The 27,909-nt window shown below is 39.7% G+C and overlaps 1 protein-coding gene across 1 annotated transcript; it reads left to right on the top strand.

The window, feature by feature from the left end:
• Positions 1–1,499: 1,499 nt before the first annotated feature.
• Positions 1,500–3,415, top strand: LOC147604405 (uncharacterized protein At2g39795, mitochondrial-like). Its single transcript, XM_086795442.1, has 3 exons — positions 1,500–1,846; positions 2,552–2,886; positions 3,001–3,415. Exons 1-3 carry the CDS (start codon positions 1,610–1,612, stop codon positions 3,158–3,160), a joined length of 732 nt encoding a protein of 243 aa, XP_086651568.1. The 5' UTR covers positions 1,500–1,609; the 3' UTR covers positions 3,161–3,415.
• The last annotated feature ends 24,494 nt before the right edge of the window (positions 3,416–27,909 follow it).

The raw sequence follows: 27,909 nt of genomic DNA, 5'->3' as shown, positions 1-27,909 counted from the left end.
TTCTTGCTTCTTCTTCTCCAAGCTTTGTGTGCTTTCCTGCAACCCTAATTCCAACAAAGGGCACCAAAACATCCTCTTCAACTCAAGATTGTTATATCAAGCAAACCACCATGTGTGGACCCACATAAGAAATAGGTTCAGAAGAAGTTGCCAAGAGTTCACTTAAGTATCACCACAGACACAATTAAGCAAATAGATTTCAATGCTAATCCTATGGGAAATCCATAAGAAACTTGCCCAAAATGGTAAGGTTGCCTACTTTAGGAAGGGTAAAGAGGCCATTACAGATACAAAAGAATTCGTGAACCAAAAAGACATCATTCTTCAAGCTTATGGTGCTTCTCATAAATCAACAACTGAGAATTGGTGCCAAACCTAAACTTCAACCTCAACATTAGCCCAAACATTAAGGGCATACTATTGTATTTCCAATACATCACATACCCCATATCACTTCTTCCAAAGGTGACAAGGAACATCAAGATGCATAAGGATTTTTACATAGGCATCTGGAAGGACCACAAGTTGAGGTCAATCTAGCTTCTTAGGACACAATATCTACCTCAGAACGGGGAACATGTTAATACCATTTTGAGGTTCACACATTTTATATACTAATTTGTACATATACACATTATGATATATGGGGATGGTTTTAGAGCAAGCTTTTTTGACATCCACTCTCTCTCTTGTCCCCTCATCCTCCCTCCTTCCTCCCAGCCCAACCCAGCACAATCCAACCCTCACTCCACTCTCCTCTCTCTCTCCCCCCTCATCAACCATTCTCTCTCCTTTCTCTCTCCACTCTCTCTCTCTCTCTCTCTCTCTTTCTCTCTCCACTCTCTCTCTCTCTCTCTCTCTCTCTCTCTCTCTCTTCCCCCTCCCTCTCTCCACTCTTCAACCAAATGTTGTGGTTTTAATGAATTAAGGTTTTTGTGTGAAAAAAATCAAGAGAGTAATATCTTTACGTTAAGGTTTTCCCACTATGCCTTATACTTTTGACTATGGGAAATACTAGGTGGCAACGATTCCTTCAAGATTTGTTCTACCTTCATGGCATGCATCCAACCAATTATGATAAAAGTTGACATTCTCAAAAGTTGACATTCCTTCAAGATTTGTTCTACCTTCATGGCATGCATCCAACCAATTATGATAAAAGTTGACATTCTCAAAATGATATATCCATGTTAAAATATCTTATGTTGGCATTCCTAAAAATGACTTGGGCAAAACCTTGGAATATGGCTTATGATGGTGGTGTTGATTAAAAATGTGGTGGATGCTACTAAACTAATCAAGGTGTGATTACTTTTAGACATTGACTAAAAATTTTGTTGTGTAGGGAAAAATTGTTCTTTATGTAGTTATTCGTGTGGTGATTAAGGCCAACCCATCTTTGATGCCCATTGTCTCCACCAAATATAAGTGTCCCTTATCCAAAAATTGCATAGATCTTTCAATATCTGTAAATTGCTAATTTTAGGAAATTTGAAGGTATTTAAAATTTTAAATCCATATACTTTAGGGATTTTGAAACCAGAGTTTGCAAGTATCTTTGAAGAAGCCCGGGGTTTAACTGCCGTGCACACAAAGGGAGAAGAGATCCATGGCGACGGCGCAGCTGCTACGTCGCGCCTCTGCATACAGAGGTCTTCTGGGGCTTGCACGACGGGCTTGTCCGGCAGCCTGTCCTTCCGCTCACCTGCCCATCGCACGTCCACCAACCCCCCATCCTCCTCTGCAGCACCGCTGGTTAGCCACGCCGTCTGGCGGCGACCAGGAGCTACTTCGCATCCTCAAGGAAGAAATCGAGCACGAGAAGCAAACAGACGCCGTCTCCCAGGTAAGCACTACCCGTCTCAGAAACTCTCTCTCTCTCTCTCTCTCTCTCTCTCTCTCTCTCTCTCTCGTTTTTCCTTTCTTTTTTGTTGGATCATTGCTCATCTGCCCTGCATCTCCAGAGGTTTGACAGAAACTCAGTACGAAGGCCTTTGTGTGAATATATGCTCTTATGTGTGTGTGTCTCTGTGGAGTGCGATATCTTGATACAGACCCACTATTGGGTGGGCACTGATGACGTTAGTGGGGATGTCGTAGTATCTTGTCCATACTATGCATAATGGAGTTGATAGTTATATAGTCTTGTGGGTTGACTACCATGAGTATATAAATGCACGTTCCTAAAAGGTGATTTTGGGCATGTTCCTGGATTCATCTAGGTATATATATATTCTCTTGTGCACATGTGTAGTTATTTGTCCATGCCCATGTACATATATATCTTTATATCTTTATATCTTTGATAAAGCATCTGGATGAAAACTTCCAAACAATATTCTCATTCATTTTACAAGCCTATGTTTATACGCTAGAAGACCTGCCAAACAGCCTGAATTAATTATTTTGATAACTATTCATGCAACATCTTGAAGTACATGCAAGTGGTATAAATGCTTAGGCAGGATGACTTATGGATTATGGCGGCTGGATGGCAATAGTGAGAACAATCATCTCATTTACTCAATAGCCCTTTCCATTGGTTTTGCAGAGGGAAGCCAAGCAACCTCCCAAGCCATTCACAATGGATGATAAGCCTGGTGCACAAGAAGTTTTCTTGCATAGGAGTTATAACAACGAAGATATCGCGGTGTCTTGTTTGTTCCAAGTACAACCCTACCCTGAGCCGAATGAAGAGGGGGATGAATCGGAAGGTGCTCCATCGCAATTGGTTCAGATGAATGTGAAGATTTCCAAAGGAGGAGATGACCCTTATTTGGAGATTCGATGTCTCACGTACGGTGATGAACCAGTTATTGAACATGTGATTTACAAAGAAGTAGCCACGGGGATAAAGGATCTTCCATACGAGGGACCTCAGTTTGAGTAAGCTGGAAACCACTGAGTCTTAACCCACTTAAGCTAGTTTACCTTTGCTTTATTCTACAGTTCTAGCTTCCATAATTTGTATTCATGAATAGAGACTGTTTTGGGGTGCAGGGATCTCGATAGCAGTGTGCAGAAAGGATTTATGAAGTTTTTGAAGGCTCGTGGAATTAATGGTGAGTTTGGCACCTATATTCTGAATTACATGTATCACAAAGAACAACGGGAGTACTCAAGATGGCTTCAGAATGTGGAGAACTTTATTTCCAAGTGACCACTGCACTGATAGGTATATTAGGGCATACAATCACCATTCTGGTGTAAGTTTCTGAGCAAACTTGGAAGTATTTAAAACAGGAGAGTCTTTCAACCCTGTGATTTTCTGCCACATAACCACCAATAAGGCACAATTATTCCTGCTGTGCCTGTGGTAGTTGGCAGTCTCGAATCCGCCCAAACTTATCTTTTATGCATATAGGGGCTTGTTTTGAATAGATCAGCATGTCTGCAATAGTGCTTTGGACTGAAATTTTTTGTGGCTCGTAATTTTGAAGCGTAAAAGCATAATCTTTTCAGAAGTACTTAATCAGGCATGATATTTACTTGCCATGCTTGTACAAACACACCAACAAAAGGTGAAACTTGCCATGCTAAGGGCAGACAAAGCATTATTTTACGTTTTGGCCTACTGAAAAGCATGAAATCACATATTTCAAGTATAATACATTTTCTATGAACATAGGCAGGTTTTATGCAAAGTGTAGTTTGCACGGGTGCAGCCATTTACACATTGGGCAGATGGCTCGTGATTGAGAGATCCTTGGTCCAACTCCCATGCCACTTGTGCATATGTGCACTCTCATACATGCGTGCTTGCGTCACGCACATGCACAAAAGATTTGGACTCACACTCCCTACTCCCTGTCATCTTCAACTTACATGGGAATCCTGGTTCTACTCTATAGTGTCCCCTTTTATGTGTAGCTTTGAATCAAGTATACGACTCCTTCACTTTTGCATTGTTATTTTTTTTCTTGGAAATTCTGGCTAGTGAAATGGACGTGTGGATAAAGTAGAATGCTTTAAGGATGTTTGACTGCTGATGCTAACGTGTAAGGATGCACTAGAGAGATGCTCGTCGTGTGTTATTTGGAGCTATACTAAGTGATGCCATGCAGTTTACCTTTTTTTCCGTTGTTCCTGTGTGCCCAGTTCATTTGTGTTTTAACATATTTAAGGTATTTTTCATTTACCTATTTCCAAAGGGTGGTTTATATGCATGTTGATCAAGCTACACAAGCTTGCTTTGAAGGTTGGAAAACTGCCTAGAAATCCGTTCCTGTTTCACTCCATTATGGAAGATACCAACACACACATACACATGCACATTTGACTAGCATGCGCATTTAAAGGTTGAAGAAGGGATTTCAGGAGTTAAGGGCTTGTGCTCGCTAGGAAATTATCACTCAGGCACTTATAAGTTCTGCCAGTGGGATACTTTACCGTGCAGGCTTGCTTCTAATCATGTTGGATAATTTGTTCTTGCTACTGATTGCAATTCCATATTATAGCTGTTGTACTGAAGCTTTGATGGCACAGTTTTTTCACAGCACCTTTTGCAGATCGTGCAAAGCCTGATCTTGTATCAATTTTGGACTTTAAATTATGCAGATGTGATGTTATGCCTTCTGTTAGTTACATTTCAGTTGGATGTGTGAACGATGTTAGTAATTTTTGCTATCAAGCTGTATATTGCAAATTGGAGGGCCTTTGATCCAAGACCTAGAGGTTTGTCGTGCTTGAGATGAAGGGATCAAAGATGTTACAGTGTGCCTTGATGTTTGCATGTAACAGTGACGTTGTTGACATTGACATTTGAGAATGCTTCCCTCCAGGCTGGCGTGAGTGCTATGTACTAGCAAAATCTACATTGTTGAGATTCTCACACGTTACAAGGTTTGAAACATGGTCTATTTTTTGAAAGGCAACTTGTCGCTCGTTCTTGGGATTGATCAAAGTCTGTCTATGGAATGATCCACAAAACTCTCTTGTCAATTAGTAGTATTAATCAATTATCACGTACTACAAACGAAACACACCTAGATAAGAATCCACATGTGTGCTTGCCCAACAGCGACTCTCACAGTTTGAAGCTTGTCACTCACTTGGCAACATTGCATACCATTAAATGATAACAAAATGAAACGTAAAATTTAAGGGTTTGGCTAGTTAAGTCGCCCATCGAGCTAGACATTGGTACAAACCTAGCAAGCATGTGCCCAGAAAGCATGTGTGTCCCATACCATGCATCTCAGTTGTCACTAGCATTGCCCATCTGTGGGTTGATTGCCTGTAAGGACCCTTGGGATGCCCTAGTCTCAAGGTAGAGCTTCACAACTGGAATTGTTGACAAATGAGCCATAATCCCAACTATATAACAACTTGACGTATAAGAGTTGTCTAGTTGGTATGTAATACTAGCCATGTTATGTCCACACAATATGGGACATGACATTCTCCTCCCCCTCCTAACGAGAAGAAGGTTGGGAGATAGTTTGGGTATTGGTGTTGAAGTGAAGTAACGTTCTCCCAAGTGTTTTTTTCATCACAATGATTCCTCCATTTGATCAACCACTCTAAAATGATCCGATTCCTAAGGGTACAATCCCTATGAACCAAAATGGCGTGGGAAACGAAACATAAACAGATAGATTTTCAAGTCTCGTGAGCTCCTAGTTAGAAACTAAGTTATCTCTTGCACCCAACACCTCTTTTAGTCTACTTACATGAAAGACATGATGCACATGTACTTCTTTTGGGAGACGTAACCTGCAAGCAAACGCATTAATCTTTTTCAAGGTCATAAAAGATCTAGCAAATCTCGGAGATAACTTATTGACTTTTCTAGTCCGCGTTACTCGAGTTTTTTTTGTTGATCGCTTTTGGTTAGCCTCAAAGTGTGCTTTGTCCTATGTACTCTTTCTACTCTCTCTTGCAGAATGCAACATGCCTTGTTGTTTCAAGAAATCAACCGCATGGGGCTCTAAGTTGAAAGCCATATATGAGCATGAAAGGACCCATCTTAGTAGCTGAACGCTTAGCACTCTTGTAAGCAAACTCTACTAATGGAAGGTAATCTTCTCGATCAAACTACTTCAAAAGACATGCACGCAAAATATCTTCTATTGTTTGATTTACACATTTTGTCTTACCCATTAGGCTCATGATGGTTAGATGAACTCATACTCAACTTCGTATCCAATTTCTTGCATACCACATGCCAAAAATGTCTAGTGAACTTTGGATCTCGATCACTGACAATATCAATTCGCAATCCATAAAGGCTAAACAACTTCTCAATAAACAAACGAGCAAGCTGTGGAGTTGAGGCATTGTCTTTTGTAGAGATGAGCCTAGCCAATTTGGTGAGTTGGTCAATGATCACCCATTGATTATAGCTAGAGAAACCATTGAAGAAGTTGTAGGCCTCTTTACTAGAGAAACCCTTTCTAAAATGTGTTTAGTATATTTGGCAATGGGTAATGGTATTTTCTTGTGGGCAAAGTCCAATCATCACTAGTAGATTTTGGTCTTGCGATAGAGCTATAAATGGTTTAAAAATCTACAAAATGTGGAGTTACGCCAATTTTCTAGACGAAAATTTGACAAAGAACAATGAAGGTATATGCACATTGAATGCACAAATATCCAAAAAATGTCAGATTGGCCATTGGTGAAAAAGAATAAGGTCACGTGTACATTGAATGCACACAAATCTAGGGATTTGTCAAACTGACAGTCGGTGTAGGTACTAAAATGCAGAAAAGTGCAATCATCAACAACAGGCCAATTGTGGAACACTTTGATCATTGTACGACCGATCGCATGTAGGAGTGGCTACCGAGCTCTGATTGTTGATAATTGGTGATCCTACATAATCAATTGCTAAGACCAGTCATCAGTACGACTAGTCTCACTGTACGACCAATCGCCAAAAGGTCTAGTTGCTAGTCGTCTGACATCCATCGTCGATTGGTGAGTCTAATCATTGTCCATCTTGTTTATACAGATAGTCTAATGGCAAGGAGTTCATTTGCATGATTGTCCAATCGCTTGATTGGAGATTCTAGGGAGAAAATTTCTAAAACTTCTTGAGATTGACTCTCACAAATTTTCCTAAATCAATGTGAGACTTAAGGACCTCCTGAAAACAATAAAAATTTGAAAAATCTCATAGAAGCATAAAAAAGTATAAGACCTAAAAGCCCAAAATATCAAAAAATCAAGGAAAACCATAAAAAGAATCTCAGGAGTGATTTTGGCAGTGCCATTTACGTTTGGGCCGAATTTAGGCATACTCAAACCCAACATTTGAGCATGAAACATTATTATACTCACCAATGCTAGGGAGTGAAATAGCAACAAGACGAGTCAACCCAACCACCCTACTAGGTCCACATTCCAATTCAGAATTGGACCATGAATCATTCATAATGCCATATTAGGATTGTGAGGCATTAGCCAAATTTAGCGTCTAAACTCATATATGGCTAAATGAGACCATGGAGTGATCAGAGGTTAGTCATCGAAAGGAGTTGAAAGGCCCCAAGCTAGAAGAACAATGACGTGTTCAAAGGTGAGTTAACGAAAGGAGTTGAAAGGCCCCAAGCTAGAAGAACAATGACGTGTTCAAAGGTGAGTTAACGAAAGGAGTTGAAAGGCCCCAAGCTAGAAGAACAATGACGTGTTCAAAGGTGAGTTAACGAAAGGAGTTGAAAGGCCCCAAGCTAGAAGACCAATGGGTGAGAGAAGGGCCATGAGTAAACGGATTAGAGGCCAAGCGAGCAATATCGGAACTAGTGAAGCATACATCTTACAACGTTACGACTTCCACACAACTAACCAAGTCCCAATCTTCATTGACTTGAAGCAATATATTCTTGGGGAGAGATGGCCAATGTCGTCAGTGCATGGAATTGAGCTAAACCTCTTGGACAATACGCGAGTGGTATTATTGTGGCTAGTGGGAACCAGGAGGTCTATTTAGACTTCGATGGAATGATGTATATTCTAATAAGGGACATTGAGAAGGTTAGACCCTTTAGCCATGACCGATGAGATAGAAAGGACCAGAAGATTGCATGAGGCTACCAAAGCTCAAACAAAGCCGATAAGGACTCAGCTCCCTAATGTCTTCTTGAGGAGGCTTAGAGTTAACAATGAAGGAATGGTGTTGTATGAGGATAACTCATGTAATCTCTACATGATCAATGATATTCCTATGGACTTGCATGTTGGATAAAATTAATGAGTACATGAAGATGAGCGATAATATATGAAGCATAACCTTAGGAAAAATGTGTGCAAAGGTCAAATCACTAATCACCAAGCAATAAACTCTCAAAAGAAAGTGCGCAACTCGGTAGGGGAATCAAGTTGGAGAGAAATCAGGGTGAGGGAATGTAGCTGATTGATAGCTCAGTTTATGGGCTGGAATCATGGAGAGAATATGGGAGCATCTCATTAGTGTCTTAAGCAAGATTAGGGTCACCTAATCAGATGTACTCAAAGCCTATATAATGAGGCTCATATTCATGAATAAATAATCCTCACGCTTTATGTTATCATGCTGGTTCTTTGTTAATTCCTTTGCTTATTATTAATCACTTGATCGTGTGCTTGCTTAGGCTTAATCCACTATGATAATGCTTGCATTTGATCCACTATGAAATTTAACATGCTATCAGAGTCTTGTTATTCATTTTGTCTTCTGCTTGTTGCTGTGCTATCAACTACACCTACACATCGCTGCTGCAGTCTACTACGATCTGTTGTGACCACCTACTGATGAGGACGGACTACGTCAAGTCCTTCTACCTACTACCGACCACAATCATTGCCGCTCTTCCCCGACGATCTCTTGTAGCATGCTCTATCCACATTTGTTGCTGTTGCACAACACGTCACATAGAGCACACCCGCTTCCTCATCAGCTACATCAACACTGTACTATAGCCACACAAAGGCAACGTGCCCTGTTCATCTTAGCTAGAGCACCCACGACTGCTGCTAATTGTCTTTCCATCCAGTAGTCGACTCCGCGTGCCACCTTGTCATGTCAGCTCCGTGCCCTACTTTGTCTTCTGATTGGTGCTCTGCTTCTGCAGCAGTCAGCATCTCAGATCAATCATATCAACATCAGCATCAGCATCAAGGTACAATATGAACACAAAATCGGTTGACAACCTGCTCTATTAACAATCCGATGACCTGTTTGTTGTTGCTGACATTCAATGACCTGCCAGACAACATCTGCTGATAGCTAACAACCTACTGACAGTTAGACGACCTTTGCTGCTAGCAATTCACAACCTGCTGACAATTAGATGACCTTTACTGAGATAGCTAACAACCTGCTATACTGCTGACACCGATTACCTTGGCCAGCTTTACTTTTTTTTGCCAAGGAGCATGGGAAACTGAAAGATTGTATAGTCATGAACAAAGAACTGCAAGCCAACTAATAGAGCCAATGGGACATCGATAGTGGGATACCCAATGACACATACGATAAACGTAATTCCAAAGCCAACTAGTAGAGCCACTGAGATAAGACAATGGGCATCAGTAGTGGGATGCCCAATGATGTGTACAACAAACGTAATTCCAAAATCATTACCAAAAACATATCTTAGAGAACCAACCTATAGGTACACGGGATCATCCTATGCTTTAGTACATTCCAGAGCTAAACCTAGATATGTAGGTGTGATGGCTCTAGAACTAACATTCAAGCCTACAGAACCTATGAGCTCGTGCACTTGACAAAGTGCGAAGAGTGCTATAAGCCATTCCTATGGGTGGTTAGACCACCAAACGAGAGATGTATACGATCATGGCTATCCAAGGATTGGAACCTCACATATATCCAAGCTAGTGTCCAAGTTTGATGGATCAAGGGATCCCTATAGCCACCTAGCTGCATTTAGACAAATTTGTATGGCTAAGAGTGTAACTAATCCTAGAACTAAGATCGATGCCTTTAGATTGATCTTAGAAGGTAATGCATTACATTGTGGTTTCAAATGCTAGAAGACTCACAAAAAGTGACCATGGAGGATATAGCATTTACTATGGGCTTCTCAAATATTGGTGTCAAGCACAACTCAATTACACAATTATATCAATTCAATTAGCTTGAGCATGATTTTATTGAGAGATTGTATCAAAACAACCGCCTTAAGAACGAAAATAGAAAATGTCTTGCGGAGCAAAAACCAAGCCAAACCAGGCTGATCTCATTATTCTTAGAGGGTATGAGAAGCAAATAATTGCATGATACATTGTATGCCCAAAGACATAGAACACTAGTAGAGTGTTGCCTAGATGCCAATAGATTTTTATGATAACTTTATAGGAATCCCTTCCATAGAGAGAGCAGAAGACCAGACTTTGGTCAAAAGAGAACCCAGTGTCTAAAGTCAAGACACTTTGAAAATGGAAGAGCCCAAGAGCATAGAAGACATTGCTACTAAAGTAGATCAAAGGGCTAGAAGAAATGTCAAAAGCCTCTCCTAAGGAGATAGGCCATTCACATTTAGCTTCAAATAACGGGAGATGACTTGGTGTGTAATTTGCAGAAGCAACCACATGGTGCATTGATGAGTGCCCAATATTGAGATCCAAAGGGAAACTAGTGGTGTGAGTATTGAAAAAGATATGGAAATCATGAATCATCTAACTACTACCACGGACAATGAATGGCTAGAATGACAGGAATGCCTACTCTATCAGTAGCTCCTCAGCCATTAGCTTTACCAACCCCACCTATAGCTGGACCAAATGCTATCCGTATATAGTAAAATGAACCTTATGTTGGCAAGAAACCCATATGAAACATTGGATGTTCCATCGCTGTTGTTACCACCATAGCCAATGCCACTAGGAGCCATACCGATGAGACGAGGCTAGTATTTACATGACACATTTTAGATGAACCCCTTAGCTCGTCATAATTCTATATTGACTATCTAGACTCAATCCAGAGAAGCCCACCTAGAAGTGAATATCATTTGGGACAACTAGGACCAATAATGTGGGATACGCAACCGTTGACTACCTTAATGCAAATAGTATCGGGAGCTTATAGACCATGGGACATTAATGGCCCGAGGAGAGCCCCTCTTTCTTGCTTTAGATATCAAGGCCCCATAGAGTGGCTAAATGCCCCATGAAGGCAAATCCAAAAGCAAATAAACAAATCTGCCCTTGTTGGATAGATGATTTAGTGTAGCATAGATCATTTGATTAGTGAGATTGCTTGCACAAGCGCACCAATCCAAATCCCTCTACCATCACATCGCAACCAACCACCACCAAGAAAATTTGGGATAGTCAATGTTGTAAGCCAATCTTCTTTAGAGGAAGCACATGAAGTACCAAACGAGGTTTATGAACTAGGGTGCAGACCCAAGAAAAGCAGAATTAGGCCAGTTCTCAGTCTATAACCCAAGCACCAAAAACCTTTAAGAGACTTAAGAATAAGAAACGAGGCAAAGACTAAGGAAAATCTATGTTGCCCTCCTAAGAGCCAACAAAAGTACCCAATCAACCAAGGACCTCAAAAAGTTCTAATGGTAAGGATACAAGGGTAAGGGACCCAAAAGACCATCCAAGTTTTGCTGAGATCGAAGATGTTACAAGCTTACCCTAACTTGAGAGAGGAAATATCAAGGTTGAACAACATGTAGGAGTTGGTGCAGTAGACCTAGCTAGAAATAGAAGGGCCGACAAGACCAATTTCTATATTCCCACAAAGAAACCCCATTACAAGACCGTTAGAGCATATCAAAGAGGAATCACACAAGGGAAGTGTCTCAAGTAAGGAACCATAATTACTATAAAAATGCCCGAGCCTCACAAAGTTCCCAAAAACAAAAACATTGAAAGAGATCTAAGAGCATATGAAAATAGAGAATATAAGTTTTTTCTCCATGAGTACATCATAAAAGAGAGCCTCAACTAAGAGAGGAAATATGTATTAGAATGGAACCTCGCCCCCCTGTTGTGACACATGTATGAATAATCCCATATGAGATGTTGGGGGCGACTCCTCATTATCCCTCTACCAACCTTTGTGTTAGTGGCTTAAGGGATCCCCCACGGTGGAGAGTGGCCACGTTTAGGCCTGAGGGGTCCCCACTTGGTCCCTGCCTATTTGTGCATGTCTCCTGTGCTTTTGACAATATTCCCTCAGAGAATCCCTAATGGGAGGATAAACCAAGAGATTGCCTTTAAAATGGGCATGGGTGCCATGCAAATATTAGCCTAGCTTATTTGATCACACGGTTCTACATGGATATGGATGAGGAGTTGATGATAGTCTTTACAAATGTGCCGTACTAGAAAGAGAAACAAGAGCCATGAGAGAAATTGTCTCAACCCCTATCACTCTATAACCATGGCGGAATACTTGGCATGCAAGCCGGAAGATTGGGATGAATTCCATTAATAGATGAAAGAGAAGAGAAATTGAAGAGAGAGACCAACATGCTGAAAAAGAGAACCCATGAGACGAACATTCAAGGATATACCAGTCTTAATGCGGTGGAAAAGTGCTTTGAAGGAGATGATATGAATGCCACCATTTGAATTGGGAGTGACCACCACTGTTATTCTTGAAGGGGGAGTAGGAGTAAGCATTCTGACCAAAGATATCAACAAAGATGGGGAAGCAAGCCCCTTAAAAGAGAAAAAATAGTCCTCAAGCTAAACTCCTATGGGAATGCTAAAGGACGTGGAGATAACATCGTGTGGCCCGACCTACGATCATATATTGCTATTGTTGACTTTAGAAGGCCCACCAACTACTGCAAACGTGATTTATCGACCAATTGTCGATGATCCTACGATTGGGGTTATGACATCATCTACCTTTGTCAAGAGGGAAATACCATTAAGGCAAACCTAAAAGACCATAAGTACAAAGAAATCACCAAAGCGTCTATCAGATATGACAGCTCGCTCGAATTTAATACACATGCACTACTTCAGTGGACAACGTGGCAAAAGATACAAGTCAGAAGATGAACCTTCCACAGCTTCACTACCAAAATCTGAGGAGGAGGAAAATTGGATGCACTTGTTAGAAAGATGGATGTATGTCTTATGCCTATGGGAACACAATTTTATGATAAAAATGGTAGAGACATAATTCCAGTCTCAAGACTACAACCCCAATGGTTCCAAAAATAGAGACACCGAATTTTCCAAGGAAGGAGGAATAAAATACAGGGAAAAAAGTATTTTAAAGAGCCAAAAATTGTACCAATTAAGGACTTAAGTGTAAGTCTTGCACCAAGTAGCTCCTCTGATAGCAAAGACGAATAAGGAGAAGTGTTGCACCAAGTAGATCCTTTGATAGCAAAGATGAAGAAGGAGAAATGTTGCTAAAACAATAGGCCCTTCTCAAAATTCCTCGAAAAGAGAGAATCTCTACTCAAAAGATCTAAGAAACCACCAAATACTAAAGCCAGAGTCTTGCCAAGCCTCAAGGAGAAATAATCGTACTCATAATAATATGTGGACGATTTACGCTCTGGTTGGAAGGATCTAGAGAAGAGGCCCATTGTAAATACCATGAAAATAGATCCTAAAATTGTTGAGCTACTAGCCTATGATTACTCCTACTAGCCCATGATTGCTCCTATGATATGGTTTTAATAGACTCCAAAAAGACTTTTAGATCTAGATACAGCAAAAAAAATAAGGCCATAAAGGAAGAGGGAGAGTCAAGAAAGAGGCTGAGACTTCAAGACCAACCACCCACCAGTGATCACTCTAAACAAGTCCCTTCTTGATTCAAAAACTATAAAGTGGAAAATCAAAAGGTGTGTATGCCACCACTAAAAAAATGAAAAATGCAATGAACTAGGAGAGTCCTATGATGGACTAGAATGAAAAACAAGTGGATTTAGCAATGCTTGGGGAGAAACCCAAATTGGTGTGGATAGCCATTGACTTAACCCAAGAAGAGGAGATAGAACTTGTAAGAAGTTCTCAAGGAATAGAGAGATGTATTCACTTAGAGCTATGCTAATCTACTAAAAGGAGTCCCTCCAGAGGTATGCCAACACATAATTCCTTTAGTGGATGTGGTGCTATGCTGGTCAAACAATGACTGTACACATATGTACACATATAATGAGACCTACGCCAGGGCAATTAAAGATCAGTCGACACAATTAGGTAGGTTTCATTTATGAGATTGAGCACATAGATTGGGTGTCACCAATCGTGATTGTGCCCAAGAAGAACGATAAGATTCATATGTGTGTTGAAAAAAGTAAAATGCAGCCACGATAAAAGATCTTTACCCACATTGCTATACACTGAACACATGCTTGAGAGAGTGGCAAGAAAATAAGCTTATAGCTTCTTAGATGGATCTTTTCGGTACAACCAAGTTTCCATAGAACCAAAGGACCAACATCAGACATCATTCACTACCATTAACCAAAGGAATAGGGAACATTTATGTATAAAGTAATGCTATTTGGTTTAACCAATATACTAGCTACATTTCAGAGATTGATGTGCACTACATACAAGGGTTTCCTAAGGAAGTTCATAGAGATCTTCATGGATGACCTCTATGTGACCTCAAAGTTAAGATGAGAGAACATACCCCATTTGTGGGTGGCTAGCACACTTTTGGGAAAAAATTAAATTTTTTTAAATTTTTAGGGTTTTTAATCTGCGCAATTCTAGGTGGGGGGACCTCTAAGTTTGGGCCCAGGAGGTAGGGGGACAAGAGTAGTAATTAGGCCCCATTAGCAAACCAAAGCCTAGGCCCCCTAGGGTCAAAGAAGTAAAAAATGTGCACCCAGCCCTCTTCCTATTGGTCCATTCCTAATCAAAAGTTAATCCAAGAGGCCCTCTTTGGGTCCAAAAAATTCCTAATGTTGATGATTCATCTACCATCATTATTTGCAATGAGGAGAATATCTATGTTGATGTGGATGATGGTAGTATGCATACACATGCATACACATGCATACACATGATGAGGATGAGTTTTACAATTCTAGTGAGCATGTGGAAGACATTATCGATGATGATGAGGATGACGTCGATGATGAGGTTATTCATGCATCTAGTAGTGCGTAGCTATTAGACACTTCATGGAGGTTCTATGGAAACCCTGTCTATGACCCTTTCTTGGAAGATAAGTGGAGAGTCTATGATTGTGACCTCTATGAAGGTTATATGGACAGTGATGAGGATTATGCCTTGGTACATATGGATTATGCTTAGGTAGTCATTTGTGATGTGGATCATGCCTATGGACCTATGGACCTATGCATGGTGATGGATGCAGTGAGGACATGGATTCACATTTTAAATGATCATGGATGCCTATGCATCAATACAGACATAGTCTATCATGCATTCACTCTTGGACATGATGTATTCACCTATGATCTCAGTGGGTGGTGCTATACGGGCTATCATATACCCGAAGGATCCTATGCATGGGTGCATTATCTTTTTAACCTAGGGGGATATTGGATGTATCTCATTGATGGATGCGGTGCATTACATTATCCATTTAATCTAGGAGGATGCAATATTGACACGGTTGTGGGTCAAGCATGCCGTGAATTTCCATTTGATCCAGGCATCATCATCACTAGTCTCACTGACACCCTCATAACCTTTCCATTTGATCTAAGCGGGGGGTCGTGGACATGTTTTGATGGGCGGATACATCTAGGCCATGAGTGCATTTTTGGCTTTTGTATATATCCTTTTGTATATTCTTGTGCACGACCACCCTTAGATTTTGAGGATGAAATTATTGTAGGAGGGGATGGTTTGTAACAAAGTAGATTTGGTGTCACATGCACATGAGGGATGGGGCCTAGGCACTTGGGTTTAGAGTCATTTACATATGTGCCTTTGGGGGCCTTGGGCTATAGGATACATTGGGCTTATGGGCATTGTGCCAAAACTTATGATCATTTTTTACTATTACTTTCTTAGAGCTCTCATGCTTGAAGACTCGATGAAGCATTACGCCACAAGCTGAATACATTCTACATTCTAAATAGTCCCATCATGGATAATTGGATTGGGAGATACAAAGATGCAATCAATAGACGAAAGGATGAGTAAAGAGCTTTCAGAAGAGAAAATTGATACCATTCCCGCCTAGCTTGGAACCTCTACCAAATGTGATCAATATAGAATGGCTTTGTATGGCAATATCGATGGCATAAAAAAATGGAGAGATGATCACAAGAGAAGAGAATGAGTATGCAAGATAGTACAAACTATATAATGCAATATGGTCAGAGCGAAGGCACTCTCGCACGGAGTGTGTGGATTCTAAAGAAACAAAATTGATTGTTGTGTGATGGTAACTTTTGAACAAGAAAGCCAAGCTAGTAGACATGATGCTAATGTCATAGAGGATAATCTTGAGTATTGTGGAACTATTTAGGATATTCTTGAGGTTAGATTTAGAGCATTTAGTCTATTCATCTTTGATGTCAAATGGTTCAAGGTGATATATAGAGGTGCTCAAGCAACTGTAACACTATTGCGAGCAAAATAGGTAACTGACCAGGGTTACCTAAACAGATTCCCTCCCAAAATGTGTGAAATCTCAAAAATGGCTTAAAAACGTAGTTTTTTGAAAACACGTCTAGAATTCCATGTATAAATTTAAAAAATATATGAATTTTGCTATTTTTTTCAAGATTGAAAACACGTGTGACCTTCATAGATTTATAAACTGTTATTGTTTGTGACATAAAAATAAACTTGACTTACGAAATTACATAAAAGGCTCTGCCGCCCTGCGCAAGAAGTGCTACTTCCACTGCTAACACCCCCGATTTCGTTGCCTAGAGAGAGCATGGATCTTTCAACTGGTATCAGAGTGAATTGGCTAAAGTGGATCAACCGAGAAGCAAGAAATGTCAAGAATTTATGAAGTACCAGTAAAAGATTATAATTGTGTTATGAAATTCAAACAAATTGATATTCAAAATAAAAATTCATAAATTGGTAATTGGGTCTTCAGATGGAAGTACCGCAATTGTATGGAATCCCTGACTTGCTTGAGGCCTAGATATGATGGTATTTACCTTATAACTTCAAGGATGGTACTACCCGTATATAGCGTGGGTATATTTGCAGCTCTTTACTAACAATATATACGAGTAAATCTAAGACCTTAAAATTATAAGCAAAAATGCTATCCAGATGATGAATTCAAATGCTGGTTGATATGATTTTACAATTCTGGTTGAGAATTGATGAGTTGATTTGGATTCTGATTGAAAGATAATGATTCCTGAATTCGGGTTGAAAGAAGATAAGTTGAACAAAGCCACAATGAGGATGAATGGGATAAATCCCAGTGATGATATTGGTAACTGGAATGACGATTATGACTTCAGCAAATCACTATGAGATCCCATAATTCTGTGGGGGGTTGATCAATCTAAAGAACCCCAGAATCAGTTGGATCTAAAGTCAGATTTGAATTATAAGTAAAGGGACTTAACAAGAATTTTTGTATTGATAGGATCATGGATTGAGGTCGTCCCTCATGGTAGGAATGTTAACCTCCAACTCGATGAGAAAGAGCTCGACTTGGATGTTCGTAAAACTCTTCATAGATCGCAGCCTGGACCTTTCAAGGAGGGTTAAGGGAAAAACTTGGGCGAGGCTATGGAGAAGTGGGTTGAAGCAATGGAAGAATACTTCAATGTCACCGGGTACAACGAGAAAAGTAAAATGGCTCTTCCAAGGCTGAAGATAGTAGAAACAGCGAGAGTGGTATGGAGAAACCACTGCGAGACAAACCATCTAGATCGGAACACCGAGACATGGAATGATCTCAAAATTTACCTAAGGAAGAGATTTTGTCCTCCCGGCTTTATGGAAACCAAGATGAATGAATTCTTAGAGTTAACCTAGGGGAGCAAAACTATTGAAGTGTATCACCAAGCGTTTGCTCTCCTCCTCAAGTACTTGCCCACTGCTGGATGAAGCGCTGATGGCTAGGTTGATTCGGGGACTGAACGAACCTTTGAATATCCTAGTGAAGAATGCCAAGCCAATTTCCATGGCCGAAGCAGTGCGGATGGCGAAGGATTTCGCCAAGGCCTTTGATGTCAAGGTCCTACCACACCATCATCTTTCAAAAGATTTCTAGCTCTAAAAGGTGATTCCAACCTTCCACCGCCTAAGAGACAACAAAGTCAAGCTCAGAATATGGAAAGTTCCAGGATGGAAGAAAGGTCCTTTTCCCAGAACTCAATCCCTTGGAATTCAACTTCAGAAGTTCCAGCCTTGAACAAGGAAGTGAAATTCTATAATTGTTAAGGATTTGGACATCGCAATATGGATTGCCCAACTTCTTTTGGATCAAGGTTTTTGGGGCGGGAAAATCAGGGACCAAGATTCCAAACTCAAGTTCCCTCCTTCTAGAGTAATCAAGTTCCTACTATTAGGGGGCTAACCAACCCTCAGTTTCAATCCAAAGTAATGCAAGACCTCCGCCTCAGAATAGGGGAAGTCAAAGAGAGATGTTCCCAAATTTTCCGTCCACTTCCAAGGCAGTAATGTTGGAAGCGATTGAAGAAGAAGAAGAAGATGAAAGAGATTATACTCCACCTACGATGAGATGAGGACATCTCGTGTTTTTTAAGTGAGATAGGATGTAAGATTCCTCCCTCTAGCTTTTGAGGTGTATCCTCCTAGTGTCTAAAATGGTTTCCTCTGAAACAGAAGTTCAAAATGAACTTCCCAATGTGCATTAGGAATCAATAAAAATGATGTAAGGGACCTTAGCCTAAGGGTCTAGATTTTCAGAAATTTTTGGATTATGGTCCAATTATGATTCCTATGGACCAATAGGATTAATCCAAGTGTTGGGATGAGATAAATCCAAAGAATAAAAGAAAACACCCAAAAATGAGTAAATGCTCACATAAGATGAAGAGTTGACTGAGTACAAGGTTTATTAGTTAAAAACTATGAGATATTACTTAAAAAATTGAGATATTTTGGAATAATGATGTATCTTTGACACCTTGGTAAGGAGGGGGAGACCTTTGAGGCAGGTGCCTATTTCACACATGTGGAAGAGTTTTTAATTCAAGAAAATTGTGATATTTTTATCTCTCTTCTCTCCTAGATCAAACCAAATAAAAAAGGGAGCCAAACTGGTCCAAATCTTGTCCAAATTGAGTCAAACTGAACTTGGAAAAGTATAGAACCCAGTTGGACTTGGTTAGTGGCCTCCCTCACCTATAAATAGATCATTCGTCTTTTGTAAAAAACTTTGTGAACTATACCATGCCAATATTACATTAAAATAATGATATTTTCTATTATCCCTTAAAAATCCTCTACTTTTGGAGAGCTTGGAGCTTCTCTCTCTCTTCAAAAATCCTTGGAGCTTTCTTCTCAACATACTAAACCGATTGATTGATTGGGGGCTTCCTTCTAAGATAAAAAAGCAAGCCAAATCAAGAGGTAAGAAGTAATTTCATGGTTTTCATTAATATTCTCAAAAGATTTCACTTCTCAACCCCTCTCAAGCTTGAGAAGTTTCAAATTAACTGTTTTCAATGCAAGTCAAGCTTTCTATAAGAATTTTAATGATTAATCACAAAAAAGTTAATCTTTATGCTTAATTAGGATGTTTTTTATGTATATCTCTCTCTCTCCAAAGGAATAGTCATTTCTATGACTAATTCTTTATCAAATGGATGCTTCTCATCGATAAATTCTTAATTCAAAATCAATAAGCTTGTTAAGCTAGAGGTTAAGAAAATGGCTTTTTATGCTTTTTTGTTAATAAAGATATGGTAAATTTGTGATCTAATTCCATAAATTGGATTTAAGTTCAAAGATAGTGCTTCTATCCTATTTGTATTACAAAGTCTTATTCTTTCTAGAAATATTAAAAATTATCAGTAATAGAGCAGCACATCGAAGCTATGGTAAAAATTATCAGTAATAGAGCAGCACAGCGAAGCTATGGTAAAAATTTTAGAAATTAATACATAACTGATTTTTATGCATAATGTGAAAAGAGGACTTCCTACCATATTCTAGGATTGGACAGCCTACGCTAAAAGAATGATTTTCATCAAATTCATGGAAAATTAATTTTTAGTATTTATGCATAAATAATTAATTAAAGAAAAGAGAAATTTTTGGTATTTTTATTTTTATGCAAAAAGAGGAATTCCCATGATAATGGAGATCCATGTAATTAAATGGAAAAAGAGAAATTTTGGTATATTAAAATAATAAATATTTAATTTTAGATAAATTTATTTTATGCATGAGAAAATTTAAATGATAAAAGAGGAATTCCCATGACAATTGGAATTCAATCATTTAAATGGTAAAAGTGGAATTCTTGGCATATTTGAAATAATGGATATTTTTATTAAAGAAAAGAGAAATTTTAGATAAATTTATTTTATGATAAAAGAGGAGTTCCCATGAAATTTGGAATTCAATCATTTAAATGCAAAAAGAGGAACTCCCATGATATTTTATATCCAAGAAATTAAATGGAAAAAGAGGAATTTTTAGCATAATTCAAATAATGAGTATTTATCCAAAGTGGAATTTTGAGCATTATTGGGAAATATGGGTAGAATTGATTTTTGTAAATCATAGTACTTTGAAAGCCTTATGTGTCATTTTTCACTCATTCTCAATAGCACAAGCCACCTTCACTCTCGAGCTTCAGAGCACATGGCTGCCTACGTCGAATGCTTTATGGACTTCCTCTGTGAGAGAGGGAGTTTCCAGAGGCCACACACTTGCACATAGTGTTCACTCGTGAGATCGATTTGATCTCCACACTCCGCCTCTATGAAGAATTGTTTGTGGACATGTTATCTTACACAAACACCAACATAAAGCCACACTTTGCCTCTTTGGCCCCACCGATGGATAGATTGTGGGTGCCCTCCAACCTCCTAGACAACGATAAGCCCTTCCAAAAGTGGCTGAGAAGATTTGAAGAAATGGCTATGAAATCTAGACACTTCCTAGAGCTTGACAAGAAGCAAGTACGCAAGCTCAACAGAGGTGACATTGGCCATCACTTCATATCATGGCTGGCCTGCTTTGTGTTCTTCCTTTCAGAATGAGAGGAGGTCAAAATTCCACAACTATGCCTTGGCGGATTAATCCACGACGAGGAAGAGCCTCAAAGTGTAGCGCACACAAGTGGCAATGAAAGCCTCATCGTGCAAAACAATTCCCAAGATGTGAGCTGGCACTCGCAGAAAATCCACGCCACTTTGAGACGAGTGGTGGAAAGGCACCGCCATTGAAGATGAAGATGACTCTAGTCCCCTTCTTGAGATAGAGATTGACTCTCTATGTCTGGTTGTGGTAGGGGGGAGCTTTTCATTTTTTTGCATGACATTGAAAAGTCATGTGACCTTTGCATGGATGAGTTTTTGAGCAAACTCAAGATGAAGGCGGAGTTCCCATTCAATGGCTCCAACATAGGAAACATGGAGGAGAACCTCCTCCCACTCCCAGAATCTGTGGAGGGTACAGTGGTGATTGCTCTAGAGGCAGCCAAGAATACAGAGTAGGCAAACGTCACCGAGAAGGAGTTCCAATCGATGAATCCAAGTCTAAAATTGACTTGGAAAGAAAGGCTGATGTAGATGAAGATGATGAGCAAGAGAGGGTGCTAGAGATGGACAGTTTTACTATGTGGCAGAGGAATGCGATCTATTGCATGTCCATATCCGGCTCTTGCCCACTACATTGGACACCTCCCACCAAATGATTTTGTGATTATTCACAAAGAATTCACATCGGATGCCAGCTTCCCCCTTTTTGCACATTGAAGACCTTCTCAAAGCAACTCTGCATGGCCACTATTGGCCGGTCAGTCAGTTTTGTAATCCTAGTTAGAAAGTCGTTAGTCATGACCACTTTTGGGAGTGGATATAGAGGCAAGGTACTTGCCCAATTAGGAATCTCCAAGTCGCTTGGCCATGACTCATGTTAAGAAATTTCCACTGCCATTCTAACCGGCAAGCTCCCCGTAGCTAAGGAGCACCAAACCTCACTTGTAAAAAGTATTCCCAAATCCTATATATAATTTTTTATATCAATACAATACAGAATGATGCTTTTTAAGTACATGTGCTTGATTTGTAATGTGAAAATATTTACCATTTAATTTTAGTTGGTTTTCAAGTGAAATAAACGTGTTTTCCCTTTATGACATAAACCGAAATAAACGTTCAAATTTTAGGGAAAAACTACAAAAAATTCTAGAAGGGTCAAAGGGGTGCGAGAATGGCCTGCATATGAGGCCCATGTACACAATTTTTTCGCACCCCTCTAGCCATCACGATTTTGAAGGCTTTACGCCCTCCACTAGAATGGAAATAACTTCTTTAGCCCCTAATTAATCATATAAAATTGTGTGTTTTCAAATTTTAAGAAAAAAACTACAAAATATTTTAGAAGGGCCAGAGGGGTGCGAAAATGGCATGTACAAGGCCCCCCCCATACATAGCATTTTCGCACCCCTCTGGCCATCAGAATTTAGATAGCTTTACACTCTCCACTAGAATGAGAATAAATCCTTTAACCCCTAATTAATCATATAAAATGGTGTGTCCTCAAATTTTAGGAAAAAAACTACAAAAAAATTTAGAAGGGCTAGAGGGGTGCAAAAATGGCATATACGAGGCCCCCGTACATAGTATTTTGCACCCCTCTAGCCATCAAGATTTTGATAGCTTTACACCCTCCACTAGAATGGTAATAACTTATTTAACCCCTAATTAACCATAGAAAATGGTGAAAATTTAAAAAATAACTTTGGTTTGGTAATCAATAAGCATGCAAAAAGATATTGAGAACCACATGAAGATGTACGAGGCCATCCCTTTTGATCTCTAATTTACCTTAATTTAATAAAGGAAATCAAAAATTACATGCATTCTTATTTTGAAGGTTTAAAATACATCATCTTCCTTCCCTTGCATTCTTTACCTTGGGAAAAGACCGTTTAAGGAGACCAACTTCATGATGTATTGGGTTGCCTATAAAGCATCTTAATTCCATGATATTTCCATCCTAATGGAGGTTTTGATCTATGGCCGATTCTAAGGGATTTAAGTTTTAATATTCATAAAAACCTTTAAATTTTAGGAAAAATTTTACCCAAAAAAATTAGGAGGGCCAGAGGGGTGTGAAAATGGCCTGTATGAGCGCCCCGTACACAACACTTTCTCACCCTATTGGCCATCACAAAAATGACATACACTTTCGCACCCCTCGTGCATTTTCCCATCCCATGCTCTTCGCATAATACATCTTACAATTAAAAACCATGTTACAATTAAAAACCATGTTACAATTAAAAACCCATGTTACAATTAAAAACCCATGTTATATAATACATCTTACAATTAAAAACCATGTTACAATTAAAACCCATGTGGGCCAGAAGGGTGTGAAATGGCCATTACACGCGGCTCGGAGGTGCCTTTTTCACACCCTTTTGGCCCTTTATTGAAACGTGATGGAAGATATATTACATGATCAAATCAATTAGACAATCAAATAGATAATTAAATATGCAAGGGGAAGGTATAAAACACATAAAAAATTGATCAAAACAATTAGACAATCAAATAGATAATTAAATATGCAAGGGGAAGGTATAAAACACATAAAAAATTCATTAATATGAAAAGTTGAGATACATCATTTTTCGTTTTCTCCGCAAATACGATGGGCCAACTGCATATCCTTAACCATTATGGTGAACCACTTTGCATGGATGGCGCACAAATTTGTGTCCTCAAATAAGTTAATGAGATATGCTTTAGAGCGGCTTCCTGCAAGGCCTCCAGGGCAACCACGACTACATTTGACATTCCATCTTGTATTCCCATAAAATTTCTTTGCGCACGATTGTGAGAAAGGTACCCTTCGGATGAGAAGCTCCACGAAATTTTGGTATTGCCGTATCTCTTGGGAAAGCCCTGTACCCTGAGCGTCTCCTATGAGCGGGTCCATGAGGAAGACAATCGGGGGGATGTGGTTGTAGGAGGCAAGGTCTCTAATACATTGACTTCCTTTTGTTTCTTTTTGGGGCCGGTGTTTATTCTCCTTGCTCTTGCTCTTGCTCCTATTGATCCCCTTGCTACTCTTGATGTTGCATGTTGATGCGTGGCAAGGTCTTTCCCCCTACGACTGGGTGGTTGGGAATCTCCATGTGTGCCCATGTAGGTTCTTGACACTTGGTGTCGGTGTCGGTTTCTATTGCGCTACTATCTTCCGTGTTGTAATCCACCAACTTTACCTATTTGCTTGGCCGGGATGAGCTAGCTTGCTCTATCAATTTTTTCTTGAGTTTGCGGTTGTAACACTCCAAAATCTTGCTTGCGTTGTCCCTCAATCAGGCGTGTCGTTCTTTTCTCATCTTTTTCACTTTTTGCTTTGTTCGTGCTGCCATGGTGAGGAGAGCTGAGGGTAAGAATGGGCAAAAATAGAGGTTGACCTTCATTTATACAAGAAAATTTCATCATTGCAATAACCCTTAAAAAACCCTAATTTTAAGAGGTCCCTCACGCGTGCAAACAAATCATACGCAATGCTAAATGCATGGGCATCATTCGAATAAGCATTCAATGGAGACATTTGATAAAATCGAAGAAATAATTTATTGGTCTAGAAGGGTGTGAAATTAGCCTTTTCGGTCAAATTGCATAGTGAATTTTCACACCCTTCTGGACACTTATCACAAAGCATCAAAATACACGAATATGTGGAATACCACGCATGTCATATTTCAAAAATCAACATCTTGAGACTTCTTCTAGTATTACAAACGTAAATCTTTGGGACTATTCAAGTCATCAAAAAAATGATATTTGAAGATATTAATACAAAGCCTCCTCGCTACCAATCAATCCTTGTAAGGGAACTATATCAATCTAATGAAATTGGTTAATGATGCTTGACTTCACGGTCCTTGAAACCATGGGGGACTCCAAAACCAAAACATAATTTATACCATAGACTGCCGGTACTCTGTAATGTTTCTACCAAACCGCAATGCCCTCGTGCAGTCAGCTTGTGGTATGGAGGGGGCATTACGTGGCCTTCTGCTTGTCAGCATGGAAAAATGAGCCCTACAGATGCTACGTGCAAAAATAAAATTATCGATCTGGGCAAGCAAGGTCGTGTAAATCCCTAACTTCTAGCTCCTGGGCTGAGAGAGCATCCTCATTAGGTTGCATGGGGACCTTGATAGAGAATAAGTACTATCCGAGTTTGGAAGCAGTGATTGTGCCCATGAGGCATTAGTGCTTGTGTGCTCTCAAAGTACTTGTACAAAATGGACAAAAAGAGAGAGGGTTCTCATTTATACTGGCCAACGTAATCATTACACGAAACCCTACTTTTCAAAAAAATGTCACGCACCAGAAAAATGGATTTTTAAACACACGAAAGATAACATGGTTGCATATTAGGCAAAAAAGAACCATTTACTTTCTCAATTATAACACCTAATTACATTCAATAGATAGTATCCCCATAGATCAGCTACACATCAACCCTAGGCCTCATTCAAGTCTATAGGGACCCATACTTTACCAACTCTCCTACGTGTAACCCTCCATGCCGCATGACATGCAGGTCTTGTCCTTGCCCTCCACATTGTTGTTTTTTGACCCTTACTTTTCATTTTGGCAACTTGGGCCAATTTGGACATTCGATCCCTTTCCTTGAAAGGTTTCTTCCAAAGGTATAATGAAAGAACCAATCAAACATTTCTTTGAGATAGTTTGATTAAGTCCTACCACCTCCATGCCTTGTGTTCTTGAAATAGACTCCCCATATGATAATGACTTTTTTGCATTCCTTGGGTGCTCCACATGTCAAGTGAGCCATAGACGTTCATGAAATATGCACAATGAGCGTACAATATGTGCTGCAGATAGTAAACAAAACCACTATTCAGGAAAAGTGCATTAAAAGAAGAAATTTATTTTGCGAAACCTTTAAAATCATTATAATACCATTTAATTCACAATATTCAATTGATCCCATGTGTAAACCATTGCTTCAATGAAGCCTTTCAACTTGGCTTGAAATTGTTTGCGATTGTCGTATGTTGTGCTGCTTTGACTCATCAACCGCACTACCTTATTGAAAGTTGCCCATGCTTGCTCATGCAAAACAACAATGTTTATGTCCAATCAGTCCAAAGTAGTACAAGCACAAAGGTCTTTCCCACAGCTCCCATCTCTTCGAACATTTTCACCTTCCTCAACATGTTACCTGTCTACATTTCTCTAAACCTTGTCCTGCTTGTTTGCAAGGCTTCTAGAGAAACCTTCGTGCCTTGCCTCCACTCATTAAAACCTTTTGAGTAACCATATGTGAAACTCCAGAGGTCTTTTGGTTAACTCGTATCTCCACGTTGCCCCATGGCAAACCAATGTCATTTAAGATCTTCTCCACTCTAGCAATCGCCTCATCTTGTCGGGTTTTATCGGGCATAGAGAATGCATAGTCTATGTGACACTTTAAGAGGAGGTCAAAGATACTCATGAAAGCATGCAAATTACAAAAGTGAACATTCCTAAGAGGGAAAGGAATTATGGGGTTCCAACTATTATCCCTTAAGTCCCTATTTGGAGGCGCCAACATAGGTGATCAAAGGACACCACCGGCTCACTCTCCCTTGTAATGTCTTGCTTCCTCGAATTCCTCTTCACCATTGGCCATCCCCTTGCATTTCTTCTTGGTTTTTTGTTTCAATCCATGCATGCACCAAGGGCATGGGTGAGCTATATTTGCACCTTGAGTGCAACCCAGCATACACTTTATTGTCTTCAGATCCAAGCCAAGATGCCAATCAACGTCAAAGCTCCCTAAACCATCAACATCCATCTTCTCACTCATTATTTGTGACTTTATCTCATCTAACGGAAGAAAACCTCTCAAATACCATGATAGCACCTCGTGTGTCTCCTTGCGGGAACCTCAAATGCTCCTAATAACCACCATATATCTTTCTCTGATTGAACACTGAACGATGGTTTAGTGTGTGAAATATTGTCATGCCCTTGCTCTTGAAAATCAACTGTGCTCTCTTCCTCATCATCGGGCCCTTCTACAACAATGGTAGGCAGATGGAGACTTAAAGGCTACCGCCATAGCGTGGTTCATGAGTGTGACACTCATTCTCTCTAGCCTTCTTCCCTTCACAATCTGGCACTCTAGCCTTCTTCCCTTCACAATCTGGCACTCTAGCCTTCTTCCCTTCACAATCTGGCACTAAATATCCAATTTTAGCACGAAGGAGACCTTCGAACTTAAAAAACATGGAAATCAAACAAAATGTTAAGTCGTTCCATATAAATAAGCATAGACCTAATGCATACAAGGTTATTTGTTATACTTACATCCAGAAGGCAACCCATAAAATAATATCATTGCCTTTTGTAGCTTTCCCATTTCAACAAAAATGTTGTTGAACTCATTGAATTTGAATGAAACATTACCATCCGTAGTCTTCTTCTTTTTCCATCTTGCAATAGTAAGTGTATCATTGATGTGGTAGTAATCCCCAATCCTACATTTTACATCTTCATTACTCACTCCCTTTGCTAGACGAATCCTCTTTGGTGGTGAGAAAAGGTTGTGCGTAATACTTTCTTACGAAGGATAGCAATTGATGAAGAGCCATGTAGCCCTTCATACTAATGCCTACCTCATCGCATGCATTTACAACATCAACACTGCTGATACTTTGGGAAACCTCTTGTATGATTTCATTGGAAATAGCCATACATATCTTCTTGCAATGGGGATCCCTAATCATTTTAATCACATGCTCCCTTGCTCGTGAAAGAGTGCAAGAGCTCATTACAATCCCTGGTTTGATCAGAACCTGTGGCATCTTGAAGGAATACTCTAAAA

The sequence above is a fragment of the Cibotium barometz genome, chromosome 62, assembly GCF_041138505.1.
Source record: "Cibotium barometz isolate CiBa-2024 chromosome 62, ASM4113850v1, whole genome shotgun sequence".
In the NCBI taxonomy this organism is placed as follows: domain Eukaryota; kingdom Viridiplantae; phylum Streptophyta; class Polypodiopsida; order Cyatheales; family Cibotiaceae; genus Cibotium; species Cibotium barometz.
Note: the sequence above shows the minus strand (reverse complement) of the source record. Positions and strands in the feature narration are given on the sequence as shown.

Coding starts and splice junctions, on each gene's coding strand:
- LOC147604405 (XM_086795442.1), top strand. CDS start 1,610: ATGGCGACGGCGCAGCTGCTACGTCGCGCCTCTGCATACAGAGGTCTT. Junction 1,847..2,551: donor AAACAGACGCCGTCTCCCAG/GTAAGCACTACC, acceptor TTGGTTTTGCAG/AGGGAAGCCAAGCAACCTCC. Junction 2,887..3,000: donor TACGAGGGACCTCAGTTTGA/GTAAGCTGGAAA, acceptor TTTGGGGTGCAG/GGATCTCGATAGCAGTGTGC.